Source organism: Acinonyx jubatus, chromosome D3 (assembly GCF_027475565.1).
Source record: "Acinonyx jubatus isolate Ajub_Pintada_27869175 chromosome D3, VMU_Ajub_asm_v1.0, whole genome shotgun sequence".
Classification (NCBI taxonomy): Eukaryota; Metazoa; Chordata; class Mammalia; order Carnivora; family Felidae; genus Acinonyx; species Acinonyx jubatus.
In genome coordinates this window covers 78,464,737-78,483,779 of record NC_069392.1, presented here as the reverse complement: position 1 = coordinate 78,483,779, position 19,043 = coordinate 78,464,737, and the positions used below count along the sequence as shown (strand labels likewise).

The window sequence follows — 19,043 nt, the reverse complement described above, 5'->3', positions numbered from 1 at the left end:
AAAGCCTGCTGCCTCCGTGGGGTTACTTACTTCCAAGCCCTGGTCTGTCTGCACAGCTGCCTTTTCTGCTCCCACGCGGAAGTGTGATTTCCAGTTGGAGGTGGTTGTTAATTTGGAGACTGGAAAAGAGCACGAAGCATCCATCAGAGGGACTCCCTGTGGGGCTCTGGGGGGAGGGTGCCCATAAGTCCTAGCCACGCCCCAACCGGCTTTTTGGGGTGGTGTTGGATGCTCACAAGACAGGAGTGCCCGGAAGCTTCCCAGACAGGGCTGCCTTGCTGACTGAGGAGGACACTTCCAAAGGGCTCCTGAGCAGGCCAGGTGACCTACTTAGTGCCGTGCGGGGGCTGCAGGATGATCTTCACGGGCCCTGGGTGGCACAGAGCCGTACCACGCCCACCCCCCCGGACTCCCGGCTGAGGAGGCCCCTCCTCACTTTTCTGTCTAAATGCCTCCTCCTCTGCCCTGGTGTCCAGGCAGCAGCCAGGGAGATTTCCGACAAGGCGGCGAGCTGCGGAAACGGTGGCGTGGTCACCTGGCCCTTAAAACCGGCTCTACTGATGGAGGTCACATCAGGGCCACTGGGCCGTTTTGTTCCAGGACCAACCTGCCTCTCACCTCCTTGAGAGGTGGAGGCCAGAGGGCAGGGCGTATCATCCTGAGGGCTCCGGATGGGTCTCGGAAAACTCATGACCCCTGGAAGCAGCGGGTGACACCTTGCGGGCCTGTGCATTTTTCTGGGAAAAATTCCATAGAGTTTGTCCAGCACCTTGGAGGCATCTGTGAGCCCAGAAGGGTTTAAACCACTGACCTAGGGGTCTTCTTGTAGGAAAGGAAAGATGATTGGAGTGCTAGGGTTTTCAGGAATAGGAGGTAGACAAGAGACTCCCGTGTTTCCCACTAAGAAGCCTGGGACACAGGGGAGAGTCTGGGCTCTGGCATCAGGACTGCACCCCTGTCTTGTGAGCCTGGTGTGTCCACTACAGATCTGAGACCCAAAGCCTTTCCCCTGATGCATGAAGCCTTTCACGGTGTCATGCGTCCCTCCTGGGATCCCGTCTCCTACCCTCTCCGATTCCCCAGGCTTCCTGCATTTACAACCTCTTCCCTGAATGTTCTCTTCCCCTTCACGCTCAGACCAAACCGGGCTCGGTCCTGAGGGCACTGCGGCTGGGAGCCCCTCAGGTGATGCCCGTCCTCCCCTCCGGGCCAGCGAGGGCCAGGTTTTCCCATTGCTCTTCCAGGACTTACCCCTCCCTCTTCCCTAAGGCCGCCACACCTCACCCTTCCCTCCTCACTTCCCCAGTATGCCTTGTAATAGGGGTCTCCAGAAAGACAGAACCAATAGGATATATGCAGATCTACAGAAAGATTTATTACGAGGGACTGGCTCATGCAACTATGGAGGCCTGCCATCTGCAAGCTGGAGGCCCAGGACAGCGGGAGGCCCAGGATACCTGGGCCCAGGACAGGTAGAGGCCCAGGACAACCAGAGCCCCGGGATAGCTGGGCCCACGACAGCTGGAGGCCTAGTCTTGTCTAAACGCCTGAGAACATGGGCGCCTCAGTTAAATCACACCCCTGCCGGCTCCATGTCCGTGCTCACGTGGCTGTGTCTGCTGAAGAGAGTCACCAGCCCACGGGGCCGCCTCTCCTTACGCACACACGCACACGACCGACCACCCAGGGCCCTTCCTGCTGCCCCACACTCGCCCATCTCCCCGGTCCACTCCTGCCTGCTTTCCGCTCCTCAGACCCCCTCAAACGCCTCTTCGTCCACCCCCCCCCCCCAAGCTGCTCACCGGGTCCTAACTTCACACTACGAGTGTCATTTCCTCAGACTTCATTTCCCACCGCCCCGCCCCCACCCCCCCCAGCATCTGCGTCACACCCTGTGCCCTCCCTCTCTCGGGGTGCGGGGGCCAACTGTCCCTGCTCACCTTTGCAGCAAGACTCTTCTGTTCACAGTCACGGTCACTCGCTTTTCCCCTCCCCTTGTTGGCTGGAGCCACGCCACTCAGCCTCTTACTCCGCTGCTCCGTGGAAACCGCCCTTGCCAGAGTCACCGGTGGCCTCCTCTGTTGTCAAGCCTTAGCCCTCACCTTAGCGACCTGTCAGCACCCCTGCCTTGAGACACGTGCGTCACTTGTCTTCCCAGACACCACACTCTTCTGGATTTTCACCTACTCCCAGGTCCTTCCCTTCCTCTGTTGGTGGGCGCCTCCTCACCTCTCTGGCCACTGGAGTGAGCCAGGGCTCGGTCTTTGGACCTCCTCTCTGGCCTGTCTACGCGCACCAGCCTGTTGATAAATGCCAGCAATATGGTGATGGCTCCCCAGTGTCCCTCTCCAGCCCGGACCGCTCCCCACGGGCCAGACTCCTGTGTCCAACCAGCCAGTGCATATCTCTGTGTGGGTTTCCAGTAGGCCTTGCCCTTTGCAGAGGTCTCCCCACCTCACCAAGCCCATGACCTTCTGAGAGGATTAGTGCCTGAGACGTCATGAAGTCACCCTTAAAAACGTCCTTGACTCTGGCAGACACGTAAGCAAGAAGAACAACTCCAAGAGCTGGATGTTGTCAAGAAGAAGGAATTCCTCCCCAAAGAAGGCTTCAGGTAGAGTCCGGGGAGATCAGGAGAAAGGAAAGACTCCTGTGAGGTGAGGACGAGATCATGGAGGAAAATGGGCAGGGCCTGCCCTTCAGAGGTCAGACCAGAACCTAATCCGGGAACTTCGCCCTTCCCAGAGCAGGGAACCCTCACAAAGCCTGTCTCACAGGAAGGAGTCTATCACTTCCCTGGACCAGGGGCTACAGAACTCTTCCTTTTCTCAATGGGAGTTTCGTTATTTCTACTTCATGACTGTGTGTCGGCTGTGGGGTGTGGGGCAGACAACTTATCCCCCTTAGTGCACTGGTCACCGGATCATGTGGTCTCAAGGGAAAAGAACGTACGTGACCTGGAGATCCTGGATGCAACTTTGGGTTGTCTCCCTAGAGAAGGGGATGAGTATTTCTGTGTGTGGGAAGAAGAATGAGATGGTCTGGTGACCAAAGCGACGTACTGTTGCAGAGACAGTGCAATTTCCCTTCCTCTTGGGCACACAGGAAAAGGATGTTTCCCAGTCTCCTTTGTAGTGGGTGGGGCGGCGTTACAAGATTAGACTGATGTAAGACAGGCAAAGACTGGTCCATAAAAAGTTACCCTTATGTAATTTTCCCTTTTATCCCCTCCCAAGGTGACCTTGGAGCCATATGTTGTGGACGTCAGTGTCACAGGATGGATGCAGCCCAGGTCCCTAAATGACTACATGACACAGAGTCCCTGGATGACCTACTGACCCTCCCTAGCTTCCATCCTTTTTCCATCTCAGATCCCATTGAGCTTGAGGTAAGCGAGCAAGACTTTTATTGCATTAGTTCACTGAGCTTTTAGGGTCGTGTGTTAGTTAGCCGATCCTGACTTATATAGAAGGCACTCAATAATTATGGTGACTGAACGTTCTAATTTCAGAGCCCAAGCTTTTAACCGCTACACTCTCTTGACTGGCCTTCTGGATGCTCTCTCCCCCTTTCTTTATAACATTCCTTTCTGAGTTTAAAAATATTATGTGCTCAGAAACCAACACCACCACCACCAACAAAACCAAACTGATTAAAAAATGGGCACAGGACTTGAACAGACATTTTGCCAAAGAAGATGTACAAATGGCCAACAAGCACTTGAAAAGATGCTCTCAACATCACAGCCTATCAGGGAAATTCAAATCAAAACCACCATGAGCTATCACCTCCCCCCGATTATGATGGCCACTCTCCAGAAACCAGAAAATATCAAGGGTCGGCGAGGATGTGGAGAAATCAGAATACTTATCCACTGCTGGTGGGAATACGAAATGATGCCATGCTCCGGAAAAGAGCACAGCAGTGCCTCAAAAAATTAAAAGCAGAACTACCCATATGACCCGGCAATTCCATTTGTGGATAAATGCCCCCAACAACTGAAGGCAGGGCCTCGAAGAGATGCTCTGCTTTATTTACAGCAGGATTATTCACAATAGCCAAAGGCAGAAGCAACCCAAGTCTCCATCAAGAGATGAAAGCATAAATGAAATGTGTCACACACATACGCTGGAATTATTATTCAGCCTTAATAAGGAAGGAAATTCTGACCCACGTGACAACATGGTTGCCTCTTGGAGACATTTTGCTAAGTGAATACGCCGGGCGCTAAGACAAATACTGAATATCACAGATTCCACTCAACGTGAGGTTCCTAGAGTAGTCAAATTCACAGAGACAGAAAGTACAATGGTGGTTGCTGCAGGTTCACGGGGGGGGGGGGGGGGGGTAGGGAATGGGGAGCCGTTTAATGGCTACAGAGTTCTAGTTTTGCAAATGCAAACAGCTCAGAGATTGGTTGCACAGTGTGAATGTACTTAACACTGCCGAACCGTATGTATCCTTAAAAATTGGTTAAGTGGTAAATTTCATGTTAAGTGTATTTCACCACGATTAAAACTCTTTAAGAGGTTATTATGTGCTGGCTTTTAAAACATAACAACATAGAAAGGAAGTTTCAAAAAACGGCATCCTCTCTCACGCCAGTAGAGACTGCCACTGTTGAGAGGCTTTTTATGGAGCCAAAGCGGAGTTGGTTTATAAAACACTGATTCCACAGCACGCAGCGAAAGCCCGTTCTGGTGGAGAAAGAAATCCTGTTATACAGGGTGAGAAGGAGCCCCCTTTCCGCTCGCAGGCAGGCTGGAACAGCTCCAGGATTTCTGCGTCTTCACATTTGAATTTGGTGAATATTGTCCTTGTAACAAGAAGCTCAGCGGCCCGAGGCAGAGGCCAGCATTTGGGCAAGCTAGAATCAGTTCTAGATTCAGGACTGTACAAATTGATACCTGGGGCATTTCCTCCTTTCATTTACACACACATTCATTCACTGAATAAATACTTGTTGATCGTCTACACACAGTAGACACTGTGCTTCAGGCTCAGGAGACAGCAGTGACTAGAAGAGGATGTTTACCTTCTAGTTGGGGAGAAGAACTGTGTACACGTAAACCAACAGAAATTGCAAACTGTGACGGGCTCTGAAAAAAAAAATGGACAGGGTAGGGATATGGAAAGGAAGGGGGGAGTTGACATTTGAGCTGAGACCTGGAAGATGGGAATGAGCTCCCACAGAAAGTGCTGGAGACACAAGAGGACATGTGAACAGACCAAAGGAATCTGTGGTGATGGGGTCAGAGCAGTGGTTGCCTCTGGAAGGGTACTGACTCAAAGCAGGGGGCGGGGGGAGCCTTCTAGCCTGCTGGCATCTATATCTCTACTCTGGTGAATATCTATGTACAGAATTATGTAAAAGCTCACTGTGCTGCACACTTTAAAGTTTGTGCACTTTACTACATGAAGGTTATACAGTAATAAAAATAAAATAAAATACCCCTTCCCAAAAGAGAAAAGAAAGGGCAGAGGTGGGGGGAGGTTCCAGGTGGAAGGAAACTTAAGCGCAAAGGCCTACAGGTGTGGCTGGCTTGGGTGGGACAGCAGGTGGTCCCAGGAGGAAGGCAGAGGCCCAGGGGCCAGGGGCCAGGGGCCAGAGGACAGTGGGATGAGTGATCACGCTTCACATTAACAGCAGTCATCCCTGGGGAGACAATTAAGATCGGGGCTCCGAGACCAGAGTTTTTAACTGTTAACTCTCAACACAAAAATGTTTTTGAACAAGTCTTCATGTCTCACATGTATCATTTTAAAAATAGATAAATGAGGCCATTTGTTTTTGCTTTGTTTCTTTCCTGCCTTTCCATCTGCTTGTTCTAAGGAGGCTGACGGCTCAGAAGGGCCTTTTCTTGTCTCCGTCGGGAAAAGATCTAGGGGTGGGAAGCCCTCATGATTTCTTCTAATCAGGCCTGCGGTCCTAAACCGTCCACTCAGAGAATCATCATTTCTTGCTTCTGGGAAGGACACTTCACTCACCCAGCACCGACCGAGTGCTCACATGCGCAAGACATTTCTTGTTCCGCAGATATTCCCAGGTCTAATCTCTCCCTTCTCCTTTCACGATGGAGCCAAATGCAGAGACCGCAAACCTGAGGCAGCTGGGTAGGATCCCGGGGCGATGGAGAAGGGGAGAAGATACCCCAAAGGGCCTGCCTGCCAGTCTGGGCTCCAGGGCGCAATCCGGCTGAGGCCCTGGGGATGGGCTGATGGGAGCAGGGGAGCGTTTTCAAGACCACCAGCCCTGGGGAAAGCTGTGTCTCTCGCCTCTTGGAAAGTGTCCTCTCTCGCCTCCTTGCAGACGAGCACTGGCCGGCGCCCACCTCCCCGCCCGGCCTCCAGGCCCCCGTCGGCTCCGAGCGTGCAGGCGGCCGGGCTGGCTCGTCCTCCTGGGGCCCCGTCGGCCTTCAGCAGGGGCCACCGCAGGTGGGACCGGGCTGTCGCCAGCATCTTTCTGGACAGTCAGCATCCTCCGTCCTGGCATTACAGCAGCCCTCGGGGCAGCCTCCTCTGGAGCAGGGAGGTCCTCTGGGCGCCTCTCTCTCGGTGCTACAAGGGGCAGGAGAGGCGAGCAGGGGTGTCCCCGCCCGCCTGGGGATCGAGCCGCGAGGAGTCTCACCACCCCCCCCATGCACCCACCTCGCCGTTCCCGCAGCTGCCCAACAAGCCAGGGGACCCCACGGCCCCAGGCTGCCCTCGGGGCGCATGCGACCTCCCCCACCTCCCCACCCCAATGGCACCCCCCGCTGGGAGGCTGTGGGGTCGGGATCCCCCCCGCCACCCACCCCCTCCTCCAGCCCCTGCGCCCCCAAACGTGAGGGTCTCGTCCCAGCGCTGCACTGAGGCCTCCGCCCCAACATATTTTTGTCAAATGGATATTTTCAAACATAGATACTGGAGGAGGAGGAGTTGGAGCCTGAACTTGGTCGCAGGACAGGCTGAGACGACCCTGCGGCCGCCCTTGGGGAGGGCAGGAGTCCTCTGTCCTGTGGGCTCCTTCCCTACATCCCCAAAAGGCCCGATTTCCAGGGCAGCCACACCTCACTCCGTTGCATTCCAGAATCATCGGGGTGAGAACTGCCAAATTGCCAGAACAGATTCGCTGCGGGGCCTCGTTGGCCCTGCAGTGAGGTTCCCGGTCCCACAGAGAGGCTCTGGGCACAGAACTGCCTTTTAACACCCCCGGGGGTTTCTTTGTAATTCTGTGTGCCTGATTTCACGCACTTAAACACTTATTGTCAGGAGGGGCTGTGGCTTCCCCCCCGGACACACTGGACAGGTAGGTCACCTAAGGGTGCATGGAGTCTGAGGAACACAGGTAGAGAGCATGATACCTGTGCTCCCAAACGGTGCGACTGAAGAAAGGGGTGTGCTCGACAGTCCTCACACAATCACAACGTCTACTTAGTTTCCTAATCACCAACACCTTAGATTCCCAGCGTCAGGGGACCTGGATTCTCCCGGCTGTGGCTTTTTGTCTTTAATCCTGTTGAGATCCGGCCCCATCCCTTCCCGTCCAGGGTCCTGTCTCCCTCGTCCAGTTTGAACCAAAAGATCCATCGCTAGAGGAGACAAGCTTTCTACGATTCTGCCACTTGTCAGTGCTACCTCTGCGCCCCTCCCTCCTCCTCCCCTTCCTCCCTCTCCTCCTCCCAAGCCACTTAGCAGGAGGTCTCCCCAGCCTCAGAGCTCATCCTGAGGTTTCCCTACCCCCTTTCCCTACCCTCCAGCAGCACCTGCCACCTGGCCCCTTTCTAATGGCCTGTCCTGATGGCAGACGATTGCTTGTGACAAATGTCCCTCCCCTCCACCATCCATTTTGCTCTGTAGACAAAAGGGGCAGTGGGCTCTTTGGCCAGAAGAAACGTTCCTTTTTAGTAGAACTTCCTGCCAGCCTGGGGCAGGAGATGCTGTGTTTGTACCAGCACTGTGGGATAGAACTTTCGGCTATAACGGGAATGTTCTCATCCAATACGGTGGCCACTAGCTACATGAGGCTATTGAGCACTGGATATACGGCTAGGGCAACTGAATTTTAAATTTTATTTAAACATTTAAGAGTTTCAACAGCCATTTTGAGGTATAAAAGGCATCAATGAACTGCACGTGAAGTGTAAAAATTGATGTTTTGACACATGTGCCTGTGAAAGCATTACCACAATCACAATAGTGAATATGCAGAGCATGTCCAGAAGTTTCCTCATGCCACCCCTTTATATCCCTCTGTCGTTGCCCCCACCCCCACCCCCCATGCACACACTCAGGTAAGCACCGTTCCGCTTTCTGTCATTAGAGATTAGTTTGCATTCCTTAGGATATACCATAAATGGAATCATGCCTTCTGTATATATATATATTTTGGGGGGGGGTCTGGCTTCTTTCAGTCAGCAAAATTATTTTGAGATTCACCCACGTGGTCTCTGTTGGTTTCATTTTATTGCTGAATAATATTTAATTATGTGGAGATGCCACAAGGTCACCTGTTGATGGATTTTTTGGTGGTTTCCACTTTTTGGCAATGAACGCGTAAAGCTGCTATGAGCATTCTTGCACAAATCTTTGCAGAGACATAGGCTTTCATTTCTCTTGGGTAAATCCCTAAAAGTAGAATGGCTGGATCATGGTGGGTGTTTTGTTTACCTTGTTAAGAAACAGGCAAACTTCTCCAAAGTGGTGGTACCATTCCTGCCTGTTCCTCCATGAACCGGCCAACAACGGGTATGATCAGTCAATAATTGTAGCCATTCTGACGGGTCTATAGGGGTATCTCATTGCTGTTTTTTTTTTTAATGTTTATTTTTGAGAAACAGAGAGAGACAGAGTGCGAGTGGGAGAGGTGCAGAGAGAGAGAGAGAGAGAGAGAGAGAGAGAGAGAGAGAGAGGGAGACACAGACTCGGAAGCAGGCTCCAGGCTCCGAGCTGTCCGCACAGAGCCTGACGAGGGGCCTGAACTCACAGACTGTGCCATCATAACCTGAGCCAAAGTCGGACGCTTAACCGACTGAGCCACCCAGGCACCTCTCTCATTGCGGTTTTAATTTTTATTTCCCTGCTGTCTCATGATGTTGAGTAACATCTCATGGGATTATTTGGCATTGGTATATCTTCTTCGGTGAAGTGTTCATTTTGTATTATATTATTTTCTTATCACAGAGTTTTGAAGGTTCTTTACATATTCTAGACGCAAGTCCCTTATCAAATACGTGATGTGCAAATATTTTCTCCCAGGTGATTACTTGTCTTTTTAATTTCTGAATGTTTTTCAAAGAGGGGAGTTTTAATTCTGAGGAAGCCCAGTTTAATTTAGTCTCTTATGGGTCATGTTTTCAGTGGAGCACCTAAGAAATCTTTGCCTAGCCCAAAGTCGCAAAGGTTTTTTCACTACGTTTTCATCTGTAAATTTTACAGATCTTTTTTCCTTTCGATGTATGGTCCATTTTGAGTTAAATGGACCGTTAAATGCACTACTTTGCATATGGGGCAAGGCGGGGATTGTTCAGTTTTTTCAATACGAATATACAATTGTTTCAGTACCATTTGTTGAAAAGATCACCCTTTGTCCACTGAATCACCTTTGTCCCTTTATTGAAGATCAGTGTTTGGTGTCTGTGTGGGCTCTATAGCTGGACTCTCATATTCCACTGATCAGTTCATTTAAACCTAAACAGCCGCCTGTGGCTAGTGGCTACCAAGCTGGGCGTCTCAGGTTTAGACTGTAAGCATCTCAAGAAGGATACAATTTGTAATTCTCATCAGAGAAAGCTCTGCTGTAGGCTCCGGAATAATAATTATTTGAACATTCTTACGATATGGTTGCTAAAGGGGAACTAGACTCCCCCTGTTGCCCAGGAAGTGGACTGCAATTTTCCTTCTTCAGTTTACTATTGGGCTGCAGACCCAAGGAGACGGGAGGGCTCCAGGCTCCGGGGTCCCACGTTCAAACCCCGACTCGGCACCTTATTGGCTGTGTGACTATAAGCCAGCTGCTTAACCTTTCTCTGCCTCAGCTTCTTCATCTATAAAATGGGTACCATAATCATCACCTATTTCAAAGGATTGTTTGAGGATTAAATAAGGCATGGAGTGCTTAGGATAATGCCCGGTGCATGATAAGGATCAAAACCTCGTCATTACCATTACCTCCTATGGAATAAAACACAGTAGCAGAAGAGAAGGACGGTCTATACTTTCTGAGACCCCTTTTCCTTATCTTCAGAGAAGCTCTCGTATGTTTTAGCGTGTGTCGCAAACACTTTAGCCTCAGTAGTTTCGGTAGCTTAATTAAGGTACTTACATATTTGTCCAAAGTCACACGGCTGCTGCAACTCCTACAGGGAAGCCTCAGCTTAAAAACTGGCTCACTTATCCTTACTCCACGTGTCTCTGCAAATACAACAAGGAGGAACTCAGTCTTCTGTGTCCCACATAAGGTTCAAGGAATTATGAGGCAACACTGTAGGCCCACAATTAATATTGAATTAATTCATATTCAATGAATACTGAACTTCAGAGAAGATACTTAGCTATTCTGAAGCCTCGGGACATCGCATCTAAATCCAGGTTTTAAGTTTCTAAACTCTGTGCTTTTAACTTCATGATTTTCAAAATCAGTGCACATCTGAGCAGCCCGGAAGCCTATGAGATGTCCCCGCTCAGCCCCCCCCCCCCCACCCCTCCCAGGTATGCTGCACTGTGGGGCCGGGTGGACCCTGGAGTGCACGTTTCTCAGGCCCCCCAAGACGGCGCGCGGAGGGCCCTGGGATAAGCCCCTGGCCCACTGCATTCCGCCACTTTCACTGGACTTTTCCAACTGTATTCAATCAAGAATGAATTGCCACAGCAAACACACCTCCACTTTCCATTAGGCGGAAAGTCCGATTTAGGAGGGAGCTGGGATTCAGAACCAGCTTTGCACAATGATTTGTTTTCCCTGGGGCCATACACACTGCGGAGAATCTCACTTTCTCTTTGCCGTGCTTTCCAATATAGCCGAACATGTGCGTATTTTCACACTGAACTTCAGAGCCTCAGATGCTTTGTTATCCGGAAGCATTAGGACATTGCCTCAGTTTGTCATGAGGTGGGTGGGGTGGGAGGAATGTTCTGGAGACCCACAGGAAAAGCCCCTCCGTGAGGCTGGACTTCCCTTTCACTGCCCACGCACTGATTTTCCATCCTGTGGGAAGCAGACAGGATTAACGGTCTAGCTTATTGTCTTTTGTTCTGCCAAGGCCCTACGAAGGTCTGTGTGTGTGTGTGTGGGGGGGGGGGGTGTTCCAGAAAGGAGTCACAGATGCACTGAGGAGCCACAGGCCACACCTGCAGCCCCCGCTTGAAGCCTGCATTTAAAAACTGGCTTAGTTCTTCTTTTACTACGCATGTCTCTATAAATAAATCGCAGAGGAACTCAGCCTTTGTGTCCCAAATAAGGTTGAAGAAGTTATGGGGGGGCACGTCACTGGAGGCCCACGATTTCTGTCTTCCGGGCAAAGAATAAAAGGGGTCAGCAGTGGCCAAGCCCCCTGAAAGTGCCTGGCTGTCCCTACATGGAAGTGACTTGGATGCCCCCAGGGTCTACACCCACTGCCAAGTGACCTGTGCCAGCTCTGGGTCAAGGGCTGGGCAAACACTGAGGAATCCATTTCTGGCACATTGACGAATGCACCAGGAAGTGCCACTGGGGACTGCTCGGTGTGGCATCCGACAAATGTAAAGACAGAGTGAAGCCCTCTGACTGGTTTCTGTCCCTTAACATTCCCACATTTCCATTTCATTGCAGTGGAAAGAACAAAGCAGAAACAGAATGAAAAGACAAAGATTTTCAACACTCGTACTGGACAAAATATTAATATCCAAAATATACAAAGAACTCTTAAAAGTCAGCATAAGAAAACAAACAACCCAGCTTTTAAGAATCAGCGAAAGATCTGAACAGACACCTCACCAAAAAAGGTGACAAACATATGAAAAGACGCTCCACATTGTATGTCATTAGGCAACTGCAAATTCATACAATAATTACCACTACATACTTACTAGAATGGCTAAAATCCAAAGCACTGACAACTGCTGGTGAGGACAGCGGGAACTCCCATTCACTGCTGGCGGGGAAGCAAAATGGAAGTCATACAAAACGGAAGACAGTTCGACAGTTTCTTAGAAAACTAGACATATCCTACCATGCGGCTTAGCGACTGCACTCTTTGGTATCTACTCATAAGTTGAAAATGTACGTCCATATACACCCTGCACACGGATGTTTAGAGCAGTTTCACTCATAATCGCCAACTCCTGGGAGCAACCAAGATATCCTTCAGTAGGTGGATGGATAAATAAACTGTGGTCCATCCAGGCAATGGATTCTTCAGCAAAAAAGGAAATGAACTATCATTTCACGAACAGACACGGAGGGACCTTAAATGTGAATTACTTCGCAAGGCGATCTGAAAAGGCTACGTGCTGTATGAATCCAACTAGATGGCATTCTGGAAAAGGCAAAACCATGGAGACAAGAGAATGATCACTGGTTGCTGGGGATGGGAGGGAAGGATGAATAGGCAGAGCATGGGGGAGGGGGCAGGGAAACTACTCTGTAAGATACAATGGGGCCAAAATGTCATACATTTGTCAAAACCCACAGAATGCACGACTCAGCAGTGAACCGGCCGTAAACCAGGGGCCTTAGTAGCCAAGTTTCAATATTGGCTCATCCGTCATAAAAAGGAAAGCTATAAAATGCATGTAGAGAATGATTGTATGGAATAAAAACGGTTAACATAAACAAAACAAAGTGCAGTCTGGTCCACAGAAAAGAGGCATTCCTAACTTTGAAAGGCCCTAAAATAGGGAGGCGGGTTTGGAATAGGAAAACATTTCTGAAGGGAATGTACCGATGTGTTAGAGCTCCCTGTAGGCTAGGGAGTGAGTGCATTATCGCTTGAGTGTATTAACCCTCACAGTGCCCCGTGGACACGCCTGCAACCTGTATGTTCAGGTAAGGGCGCTTACTCGGACGAGGCTCCAGCTCAAGTGGCCGTTGTAGGATTCAAACTAGACTTCGACGATCACTATGTCACATTGCCTTTAAAGAAAATGAGCAATTAGACGGAGTTTAAAAGACTGTCCAGGGACCTCCCTAAAAACAGACGTATGGTATCATTTGTTGGTTTGTAATTAGATCCTCCCGAAATGCTTGCAAAGTGCTTGCCTAGCGGTGTCAACGTTGCCCCGGAAACGGAGTTCGTGCTCCTCTGTCAGGCAAGCTGCCCTCCCTCCCCTCACCCCTGCTGTCCCGAAGGCAAAGTTCAGCCACTCACCTTTTCCTATTACCATAAATCCCCCGGAGTCAGATGTGGCTTCCCTGTAGGCCTCGCTGCTCCTGCATCGAGCCCAGCCCGTAAAAAGACAGCTCCTCCGGTGGCCCGGGGACTCTCTTCCGTCCCCCGGTGGCGTGAGGCTCAGGGGTGGCTTGTGGACCGGGTGGGGGCCTCCGGGGACCTAGCGGGGACCAGAGGCCGCGGCCGCCGGGAACCAGGCCCGCAGCCGCGGCAGCGCCCCCTGCCGGCCGCGGACCCGCGCTCAGGCCCGAGCGGGAGGCGGCGGAGGGACGGGAGGAAGGAAAGGCCGCGGCGGTGGAGCCAACGCACGGTCTCCGCGGGGAAGCCCCGCTCTCCGCCCCCGGCTCCCTACGGCGGTAGGGAGGGTCCCGCCGCTGCGCTGCGCACCCCCGGCCGAGCCCGGCGACGCGGCTTCCCCGGCGCCCGTCGGCTCCCGTTCCACGCCGGGCCCGCTCAAGCCCGGCGCCCCCGGGTCGCCGGTCCCTTTCCCCCTGCCACCCCGCGCCCCTTCTCTAGGAAACATCGGCCCAGCCCGGGCGACCCCCGCACTGGCCGCGATTCCTGATCCCTGCTGCACCTGCCAGTGATGGCCAATTCTTTTCGGGGGGGGGGGCTCGTTAAGGGCACACCCTCGCTCTCTCCATCTTCGGGTACTTCGGGGTTCTCATTCTCAACCTTCTTTGACGGCTCTGCTTTGCTCCCACTCCCCAAACTCTTCCCAAACAGGAACTTCCGTTCTGTAGATCTGAGTTTGGGTACGGAAGGGCGAGTCCAGGGGACCTGTGTTTTTATTTAAACCCTTCAGGTGACTGCAGCAGGTGATCTTTGGGACCAGCGCGGGACTAGCACGTGTCACTAAGCGCCACAAGCTCACCAGTGAGCAAAACAACTCCTGATTTTCTTGGCGACCTGCTTCTCCCGCCTCCCTCCCGGGTGCGGGATAGGCCCGCTCCTCCGTCGTCGTGCCAACCATTCCACACACGACCCACCGACATTCCCCCCGCAGGCTCCCGCTAGCTCCGCCTGCCTTCTCAGCTCCTGGCCCGACACACACCCTCCGTGGCAGTGTGTCTTCCGAGACCCATGTGTGGTCATGCGGTTCTCTTTGCCTTGCCAAGTCTCCCCTCTTTGCCAGGGAACATCGGACTTCGTCCTTCTCGGCCCAATGAAGACGTTGTGCCTTTGAAAATCCTCCCCCAGTTCTTGGCAGGCGGAGTTCACCTCTCCAGTCCCTGTGATCCCACGCTTGTCACCCCGTCACAGCTAGTTGCGCCCCTTAGGACCCTCTGAGGTCCCAGCCAAGAGGTGTTTGCTAAGCGGCTGCCTAAATGTGTGCAGGCCTCCTCAAGCACCAGATGCTTTTATTGTGCTAAGAGGACACAGCACCAAAAGGACAGAGTGTAAATTCCTACACTCCCACGTTGGAACCTTAAAGACCTTGGAAAGTGCATCTTTATTTAGAGGAGGTCGATAGAGGTCAGGGGTACACAAGCTTTTTTCAGACCGATTGTAAGGCTTTCAGGCTCTGGTGTAACTGTTGAACTTTGCCAATGTAGGACGAAAGCAGCCGTCATGACTCGTACGTGAGTGGCTGTGTTCCAATAAACTTAATTTGTAGACGTTGAAACTTGAATTTCACATACTTTGCACGTGTCAGGGACCTTATCTGTGGACCTTACGGGTTGCCAGTCTGAGAGCTATGTTCAACCCCGTGTCCTTTGGCACAAGACTCGGTATATATGAGCTTTATTTTTTGACTCAAAGGCCCCGCAAATGAAAACTTTACGAGTAGAGAAGAACCCAGAAACGTCACGCTAGAGGGTAAGGAGGAACAGAAACTACTCTTCAGGTAGATGGCATACAGCCAGAACTGTTCGTGCTGCCATCTAGAGACTGGGTAGCCTCGCCTGAGGTCTTCTCTCGGAACTCTTACCCCCCAAGGGCCCAGAAAACAGTCTCCCCTCCCATCAGCACACGGAGACGGCTGGGGTTCGGGTTTGTGTTCCTGACCACCCGCAACAAGGCCTTCAAATCGGTTAAGCCAAAAGTAAGCGTAAAGGCAAAGAATTAGAAAGCTTTGATAAACCTTTTAAAGTGAAAAAAGCAAGCTTCAAGTCACAGAATCTTGAGATCATTTCGTTCAATTTCTACCACCCTTTCCCAACCAAGCACTCAGCGTTCAGATAAGAAAAAGAAAGGTCTAGGAGGGCTGGTTGTTCTGAGGTGACAGAGGCTAAGACGGAGCCTGCCTGCGAGTCCCCCTTGTCCGATCCTGTCGCCGGAAGCCCCGCAGAATCACACTGACGGGCCTACAAAAATCTGGTGACGTGGGCACAAAGCAGTGGAGACGCCCAGGAGGGAGGGCCGCGGGTTCCAATCCCGCTGTGTCACGCAACTGCTCTGTGCCCTCGGGTACTTGGCCTCCGTGCCATCTCCCCAGCTGCAAAGCGGGGCAGAACACCTGCCCCCCAGGCTTGTTGGATGCTTACGTGGGCTAACGCTGTCTTGGCCTCTAATGGGCATTAAGGCGTTAGCAATCATGAATTCCTCGAGCACCTGCTGTGTGTCACATTTAGCTTTATGGATGTTGCCGGATTTAACCTCTGCAACTACTTTACAGAGTGAACATTATCTCCGCTCTGTAAGTAAACCCGAGAAAGGCCACGTGTGCCGTGGGCGGGCGCTGGAACAAAATCGCGACGGACGCCGCCTCTTACACAAGTGTGCGTGAGGAAGGCACCCAGCATGCAAGGGACGTGCCAGGTTACAGTGGCAGGCCTGCCTTTCCTGCTTGCCCTGCTGCTCCATTTCTGCAGTTCTGTAGGCTTGCAATGAATGGAATATTTGCGTAATGCTCAACTTACCGAGACACCTGGGGATAATTTAAAGCTCAGTGTTTCAAGAGAGGTATTTGCATGTTTAGTGCATGTAGGCGAGAGCTGCTGCTCCCCGAATTTATCTGAGACAGGCGGATGCTTAAAGCCCAGCTCTGAAAGTCCCGGGGTTTCCCATCTCCGAAAACCTTCCCTTATCCCACGTCTTCAAGTCCCTCAGCGAGACACAGAAAAGACACGTTTGGACTGACCGGGCCTGGGCCCCGTCCTCTCTCAGCAATGCAGGGGCCCCAGGGTGGTCTCTCTCATTTTACAAGGCTGAACAAGTCACTGCCCCTGGCTGAGCGGAGAAGCACCAGTGGGGGGCAGGAAGCAGCACGTGAGATAAAGCACCAATGTGAGGCTGGGGCTGGTCGCCAACGAGGACATCGGCGTGTCTGTGGCACTCACCGCTTCTGAACCCCGAGTTCCTGACCTGTAAGACTGGAAGGAGGAAGATCCCATACCCTTCACATTGTGCTGCCCAATGAGCACAGGGGAAAGTGCAGAGGAAACTGTGAAGTTCCAGCAGTACTGGATTAAGATGTTTGTGATAAATTGAGAATGCGGTCGCTGAAAGAGGAGACTGCTCAAGTTACATTTATGGCCAGCTGCCTGCATTCTTTACGGTTTTGGGCACAGGCTTACAGTCTCAAATGTTTTCTGTGTTACGTTCAATTGTCTCTATGTTAGGTCAGTGGGAAAGAACATCCGTTTGCTTGCATTGTCCTTGTCCCCCACCAGGTGACGCTGCTTCCCAATTAGCAATTTCTTTTGGTGAGGGAGGCTGGCTGAGACCTCCTTTGACAGTGGATGAAGTTGGAGCTGCAAGACGAAGAAAAAAAACATGAAGAGCCACCCGGCCCCCCACCTCACCCCACCCCCCCCCCAAATTTCAAGTAGCAAAACGGGATCTGAGGATTAACAGCTCTGGTGAGCAAGAACTGCTGTCACCGCACAAGAGGGAGATTGCGGGAAGAAGGGTCTTTGATGCCGTCTGTGATGTGCCCCAGTCTCCAGAGCAGAAAATTTCGAAGCCTACAGCCTCTGTGTTCCCAAGATGGACAGACATTTGCAAACACACACAGAGGTCAGGCAACATGTACCCACGCTCCAACCCAGAGGGCTCACAGTTTTCAAAGGAGGAATGCATTTAAGAATTAGGTCAGTGTCTCAAGATACTTGCATGTTAACAGGCACAAATGCTGTGTCGTAAGCAGTGAACAAATGCTGACGTTAGATGGACCTTCGGAATCCAAACTGCTTAAAGCCAATGTGCTAATGGGCATTCTCTGGGGGACAGCACTGCCCCCCTGTGCACGGTCCTTGTGATGGGTACACCTGAGTTGACACCTGGGACCCCAGAGCCCTTCATGCTCATAAGAGCCGGCCCCTCTGCCCCTTCACCACCCGCCCCCCAAAAGGAAGGTCCGGAGATACGGCGACCACGTTTAAAGTCAGAGCACCCCTCTTCCTCACTTACTCCCCCACACCTCATTTCTCTGAAAATAAATGGCCCTTTCTGTGGGGTGGCCAGGGTGGGGGAAGTCAGCATTTTTCTTTATTCTTTGGAGATGAAGCGATGGAAGGGTTATGGGGTCGAACTATTGTCACCGCTTGCCTCCATTCGGCTTCACTGCCTTAACAACCTTAGAGTGCTTTTGTAACCAGTATGTAGAATTGAAAAAAGACGTCTTCCAAGCTCAAATGGACGAAGCTTTTAAGTACTAGATGCTACCTGTCCAAAAAAAAAAAAAAAAATTTTACACCGTGCTTTCATCTTTCCGGAACCTTGTCAGAAAAATTGGATTTTTAGCACTTACGTGAAAAGTTAAATGTGGATCTGCCTTGTGAGCGAACGTATTCTACTCCAGTATCGAATAATCAGAACCGCACGACTCAGCCCACAGCCGCCATTAGTTGGTAGGCTCTCCGACTAGAGTTAATTTTTGAGGACAGGGAATGTTTGGGGTCTTTTATCAGTGGACAGAGCTGAAATGACTGAGTCCAACGTGATGCAGAACTGTGTTTTGCTAGGTTCCTCACCACCCCTTCCTCCTAGATTCAGTTCCCCTCCGCGTTTCCAGGTCTCTCAACCGGTGAATTCTCCTGTTCATCAAAAAAGAATTCAACAGACATCGGCGTGCCTCCTTGGCGCCATTTCATTACGTTCGAACTTTCGCGCGTGTGATTTCATTTGACCCTCATGGCTATAATTTAAAATAAAGTCTCATTTCCTCTCTGGGGAAAATAAAGCTCAGAGGCCCCAGGCTCCTTCCCCTCGCCTCCTTCTGTCTCCACTTTTCCCGCTGCCTCACCGGTGCCCTAACCAGCCTTCGAACGGCCAGATTTTCTTTCCTCAACCATCCACGTTTCTTTAAATACGTAAAACCCTGGATTGCGAGGAACCTGTTCTGCGAGCGTGCCACAAGGCCAGCAAACATTTCTAATAAATTTTAACTTGATAAATGAGTGATGTCTTGCCATACAAGTCGTACCTTCGGCCAAACACCACATGATCGCAACCGAGTCGATGGTTCCTGAAATACACTTTGATATATACAAGTGCTTTGGATTACAGGCATGTTTCCGGAATTATGCTCGCGAGCCAAGTTTTTACTGTACCATCATTAACGTGTTCTTTCTCTACTTGAAACTTGGTAATTTCTAATTTTTCAACTGACCTCAAAGTCTCCAGCTTGACTCTATTTTACCTGTTGAACCACACACCTCACAACTCTTTCCATACGATCCATCTCCTACACCGGCCTTCGTCTCCTCCTCCCACAAAACACAGTCGCTTCCATTCCCGAGCCTTGCCTTG

General features: G+C 51.4%; 1 protein-coding gene and 2 long non-coding RNA genes across 7 annotated transcripts in view; all 3 read right to left on the bottom strand.

Annotated features, from left to right (window-relative positions):
* Window positions 1-1,481: 1,481 nt before the first annotated feature.
* LOC128312367 (uncharacterized) lies at window positions 1,482-6,153 on the bottom strand. Of its 2 annotated transcripts, none has more exons than XR_008291546.1 (3): window positions 5,989-6,153; window positions 5,036-5,099; window positions 1,482-4,867 (listed from the first exon to the last, which is right to left on the bottom strand). It is a non-coding gene; the product is annotated as an uncharacterized LOC128312367 (long non-coding RNA). The 2 variants fall into 2 exon arrangements; XR_008291545.1 differs by having other exon boundaries at window positions 1,482-4,697.
* A 10-nt stretch (window positions 6,154-6,163) lies between these two features.
* LOC106985110 (uncharacterized) lies at window positions 6,164-13,291 on the bottom strand. Its single transcript, XR_008291544.1, has 4 exons — window positions 12,046-13,291; window positions 10,956-11,185; window positions 10,304-10,392; window positions 6,164-6,558 (listed from the first exon to the last, which is right to left on the bottom strand). It is a non-coding gene; the product is annotated as an uncharacterized LOC106985110 (long non-coding RNA).
* Window positions 13,292-15,469: 2,178 nt separating this feature from the next.
* ZCCHC2 (zinc finger CCHC-type containing 2) overlaps window positions 15,470-19,043 on the bottom strand; it is a 66,378-nt gene continuing 62,804 nt past the window's right edge. For 3 of the 4 annotated variants that reach the window (XM_053205810.1, XM_053205812.1, XM_053205808.1), the window contains one exon: window positions 15,470-17,044. In XM_053205810.1, coding sequence (XP_053061785.1) covers window positions 16,914-17,044 — 131 coding nt within the window. In that variant the 3' untranslated portion in view covers window positions 15,470-16,913. Of the gene's footprint in view, window positions 17,045-17,118; window positions 17,958-19,043 lie in introns of those variants that run through there. The other variant, XM_053205811.1, reaches the window with a different exon arrangement.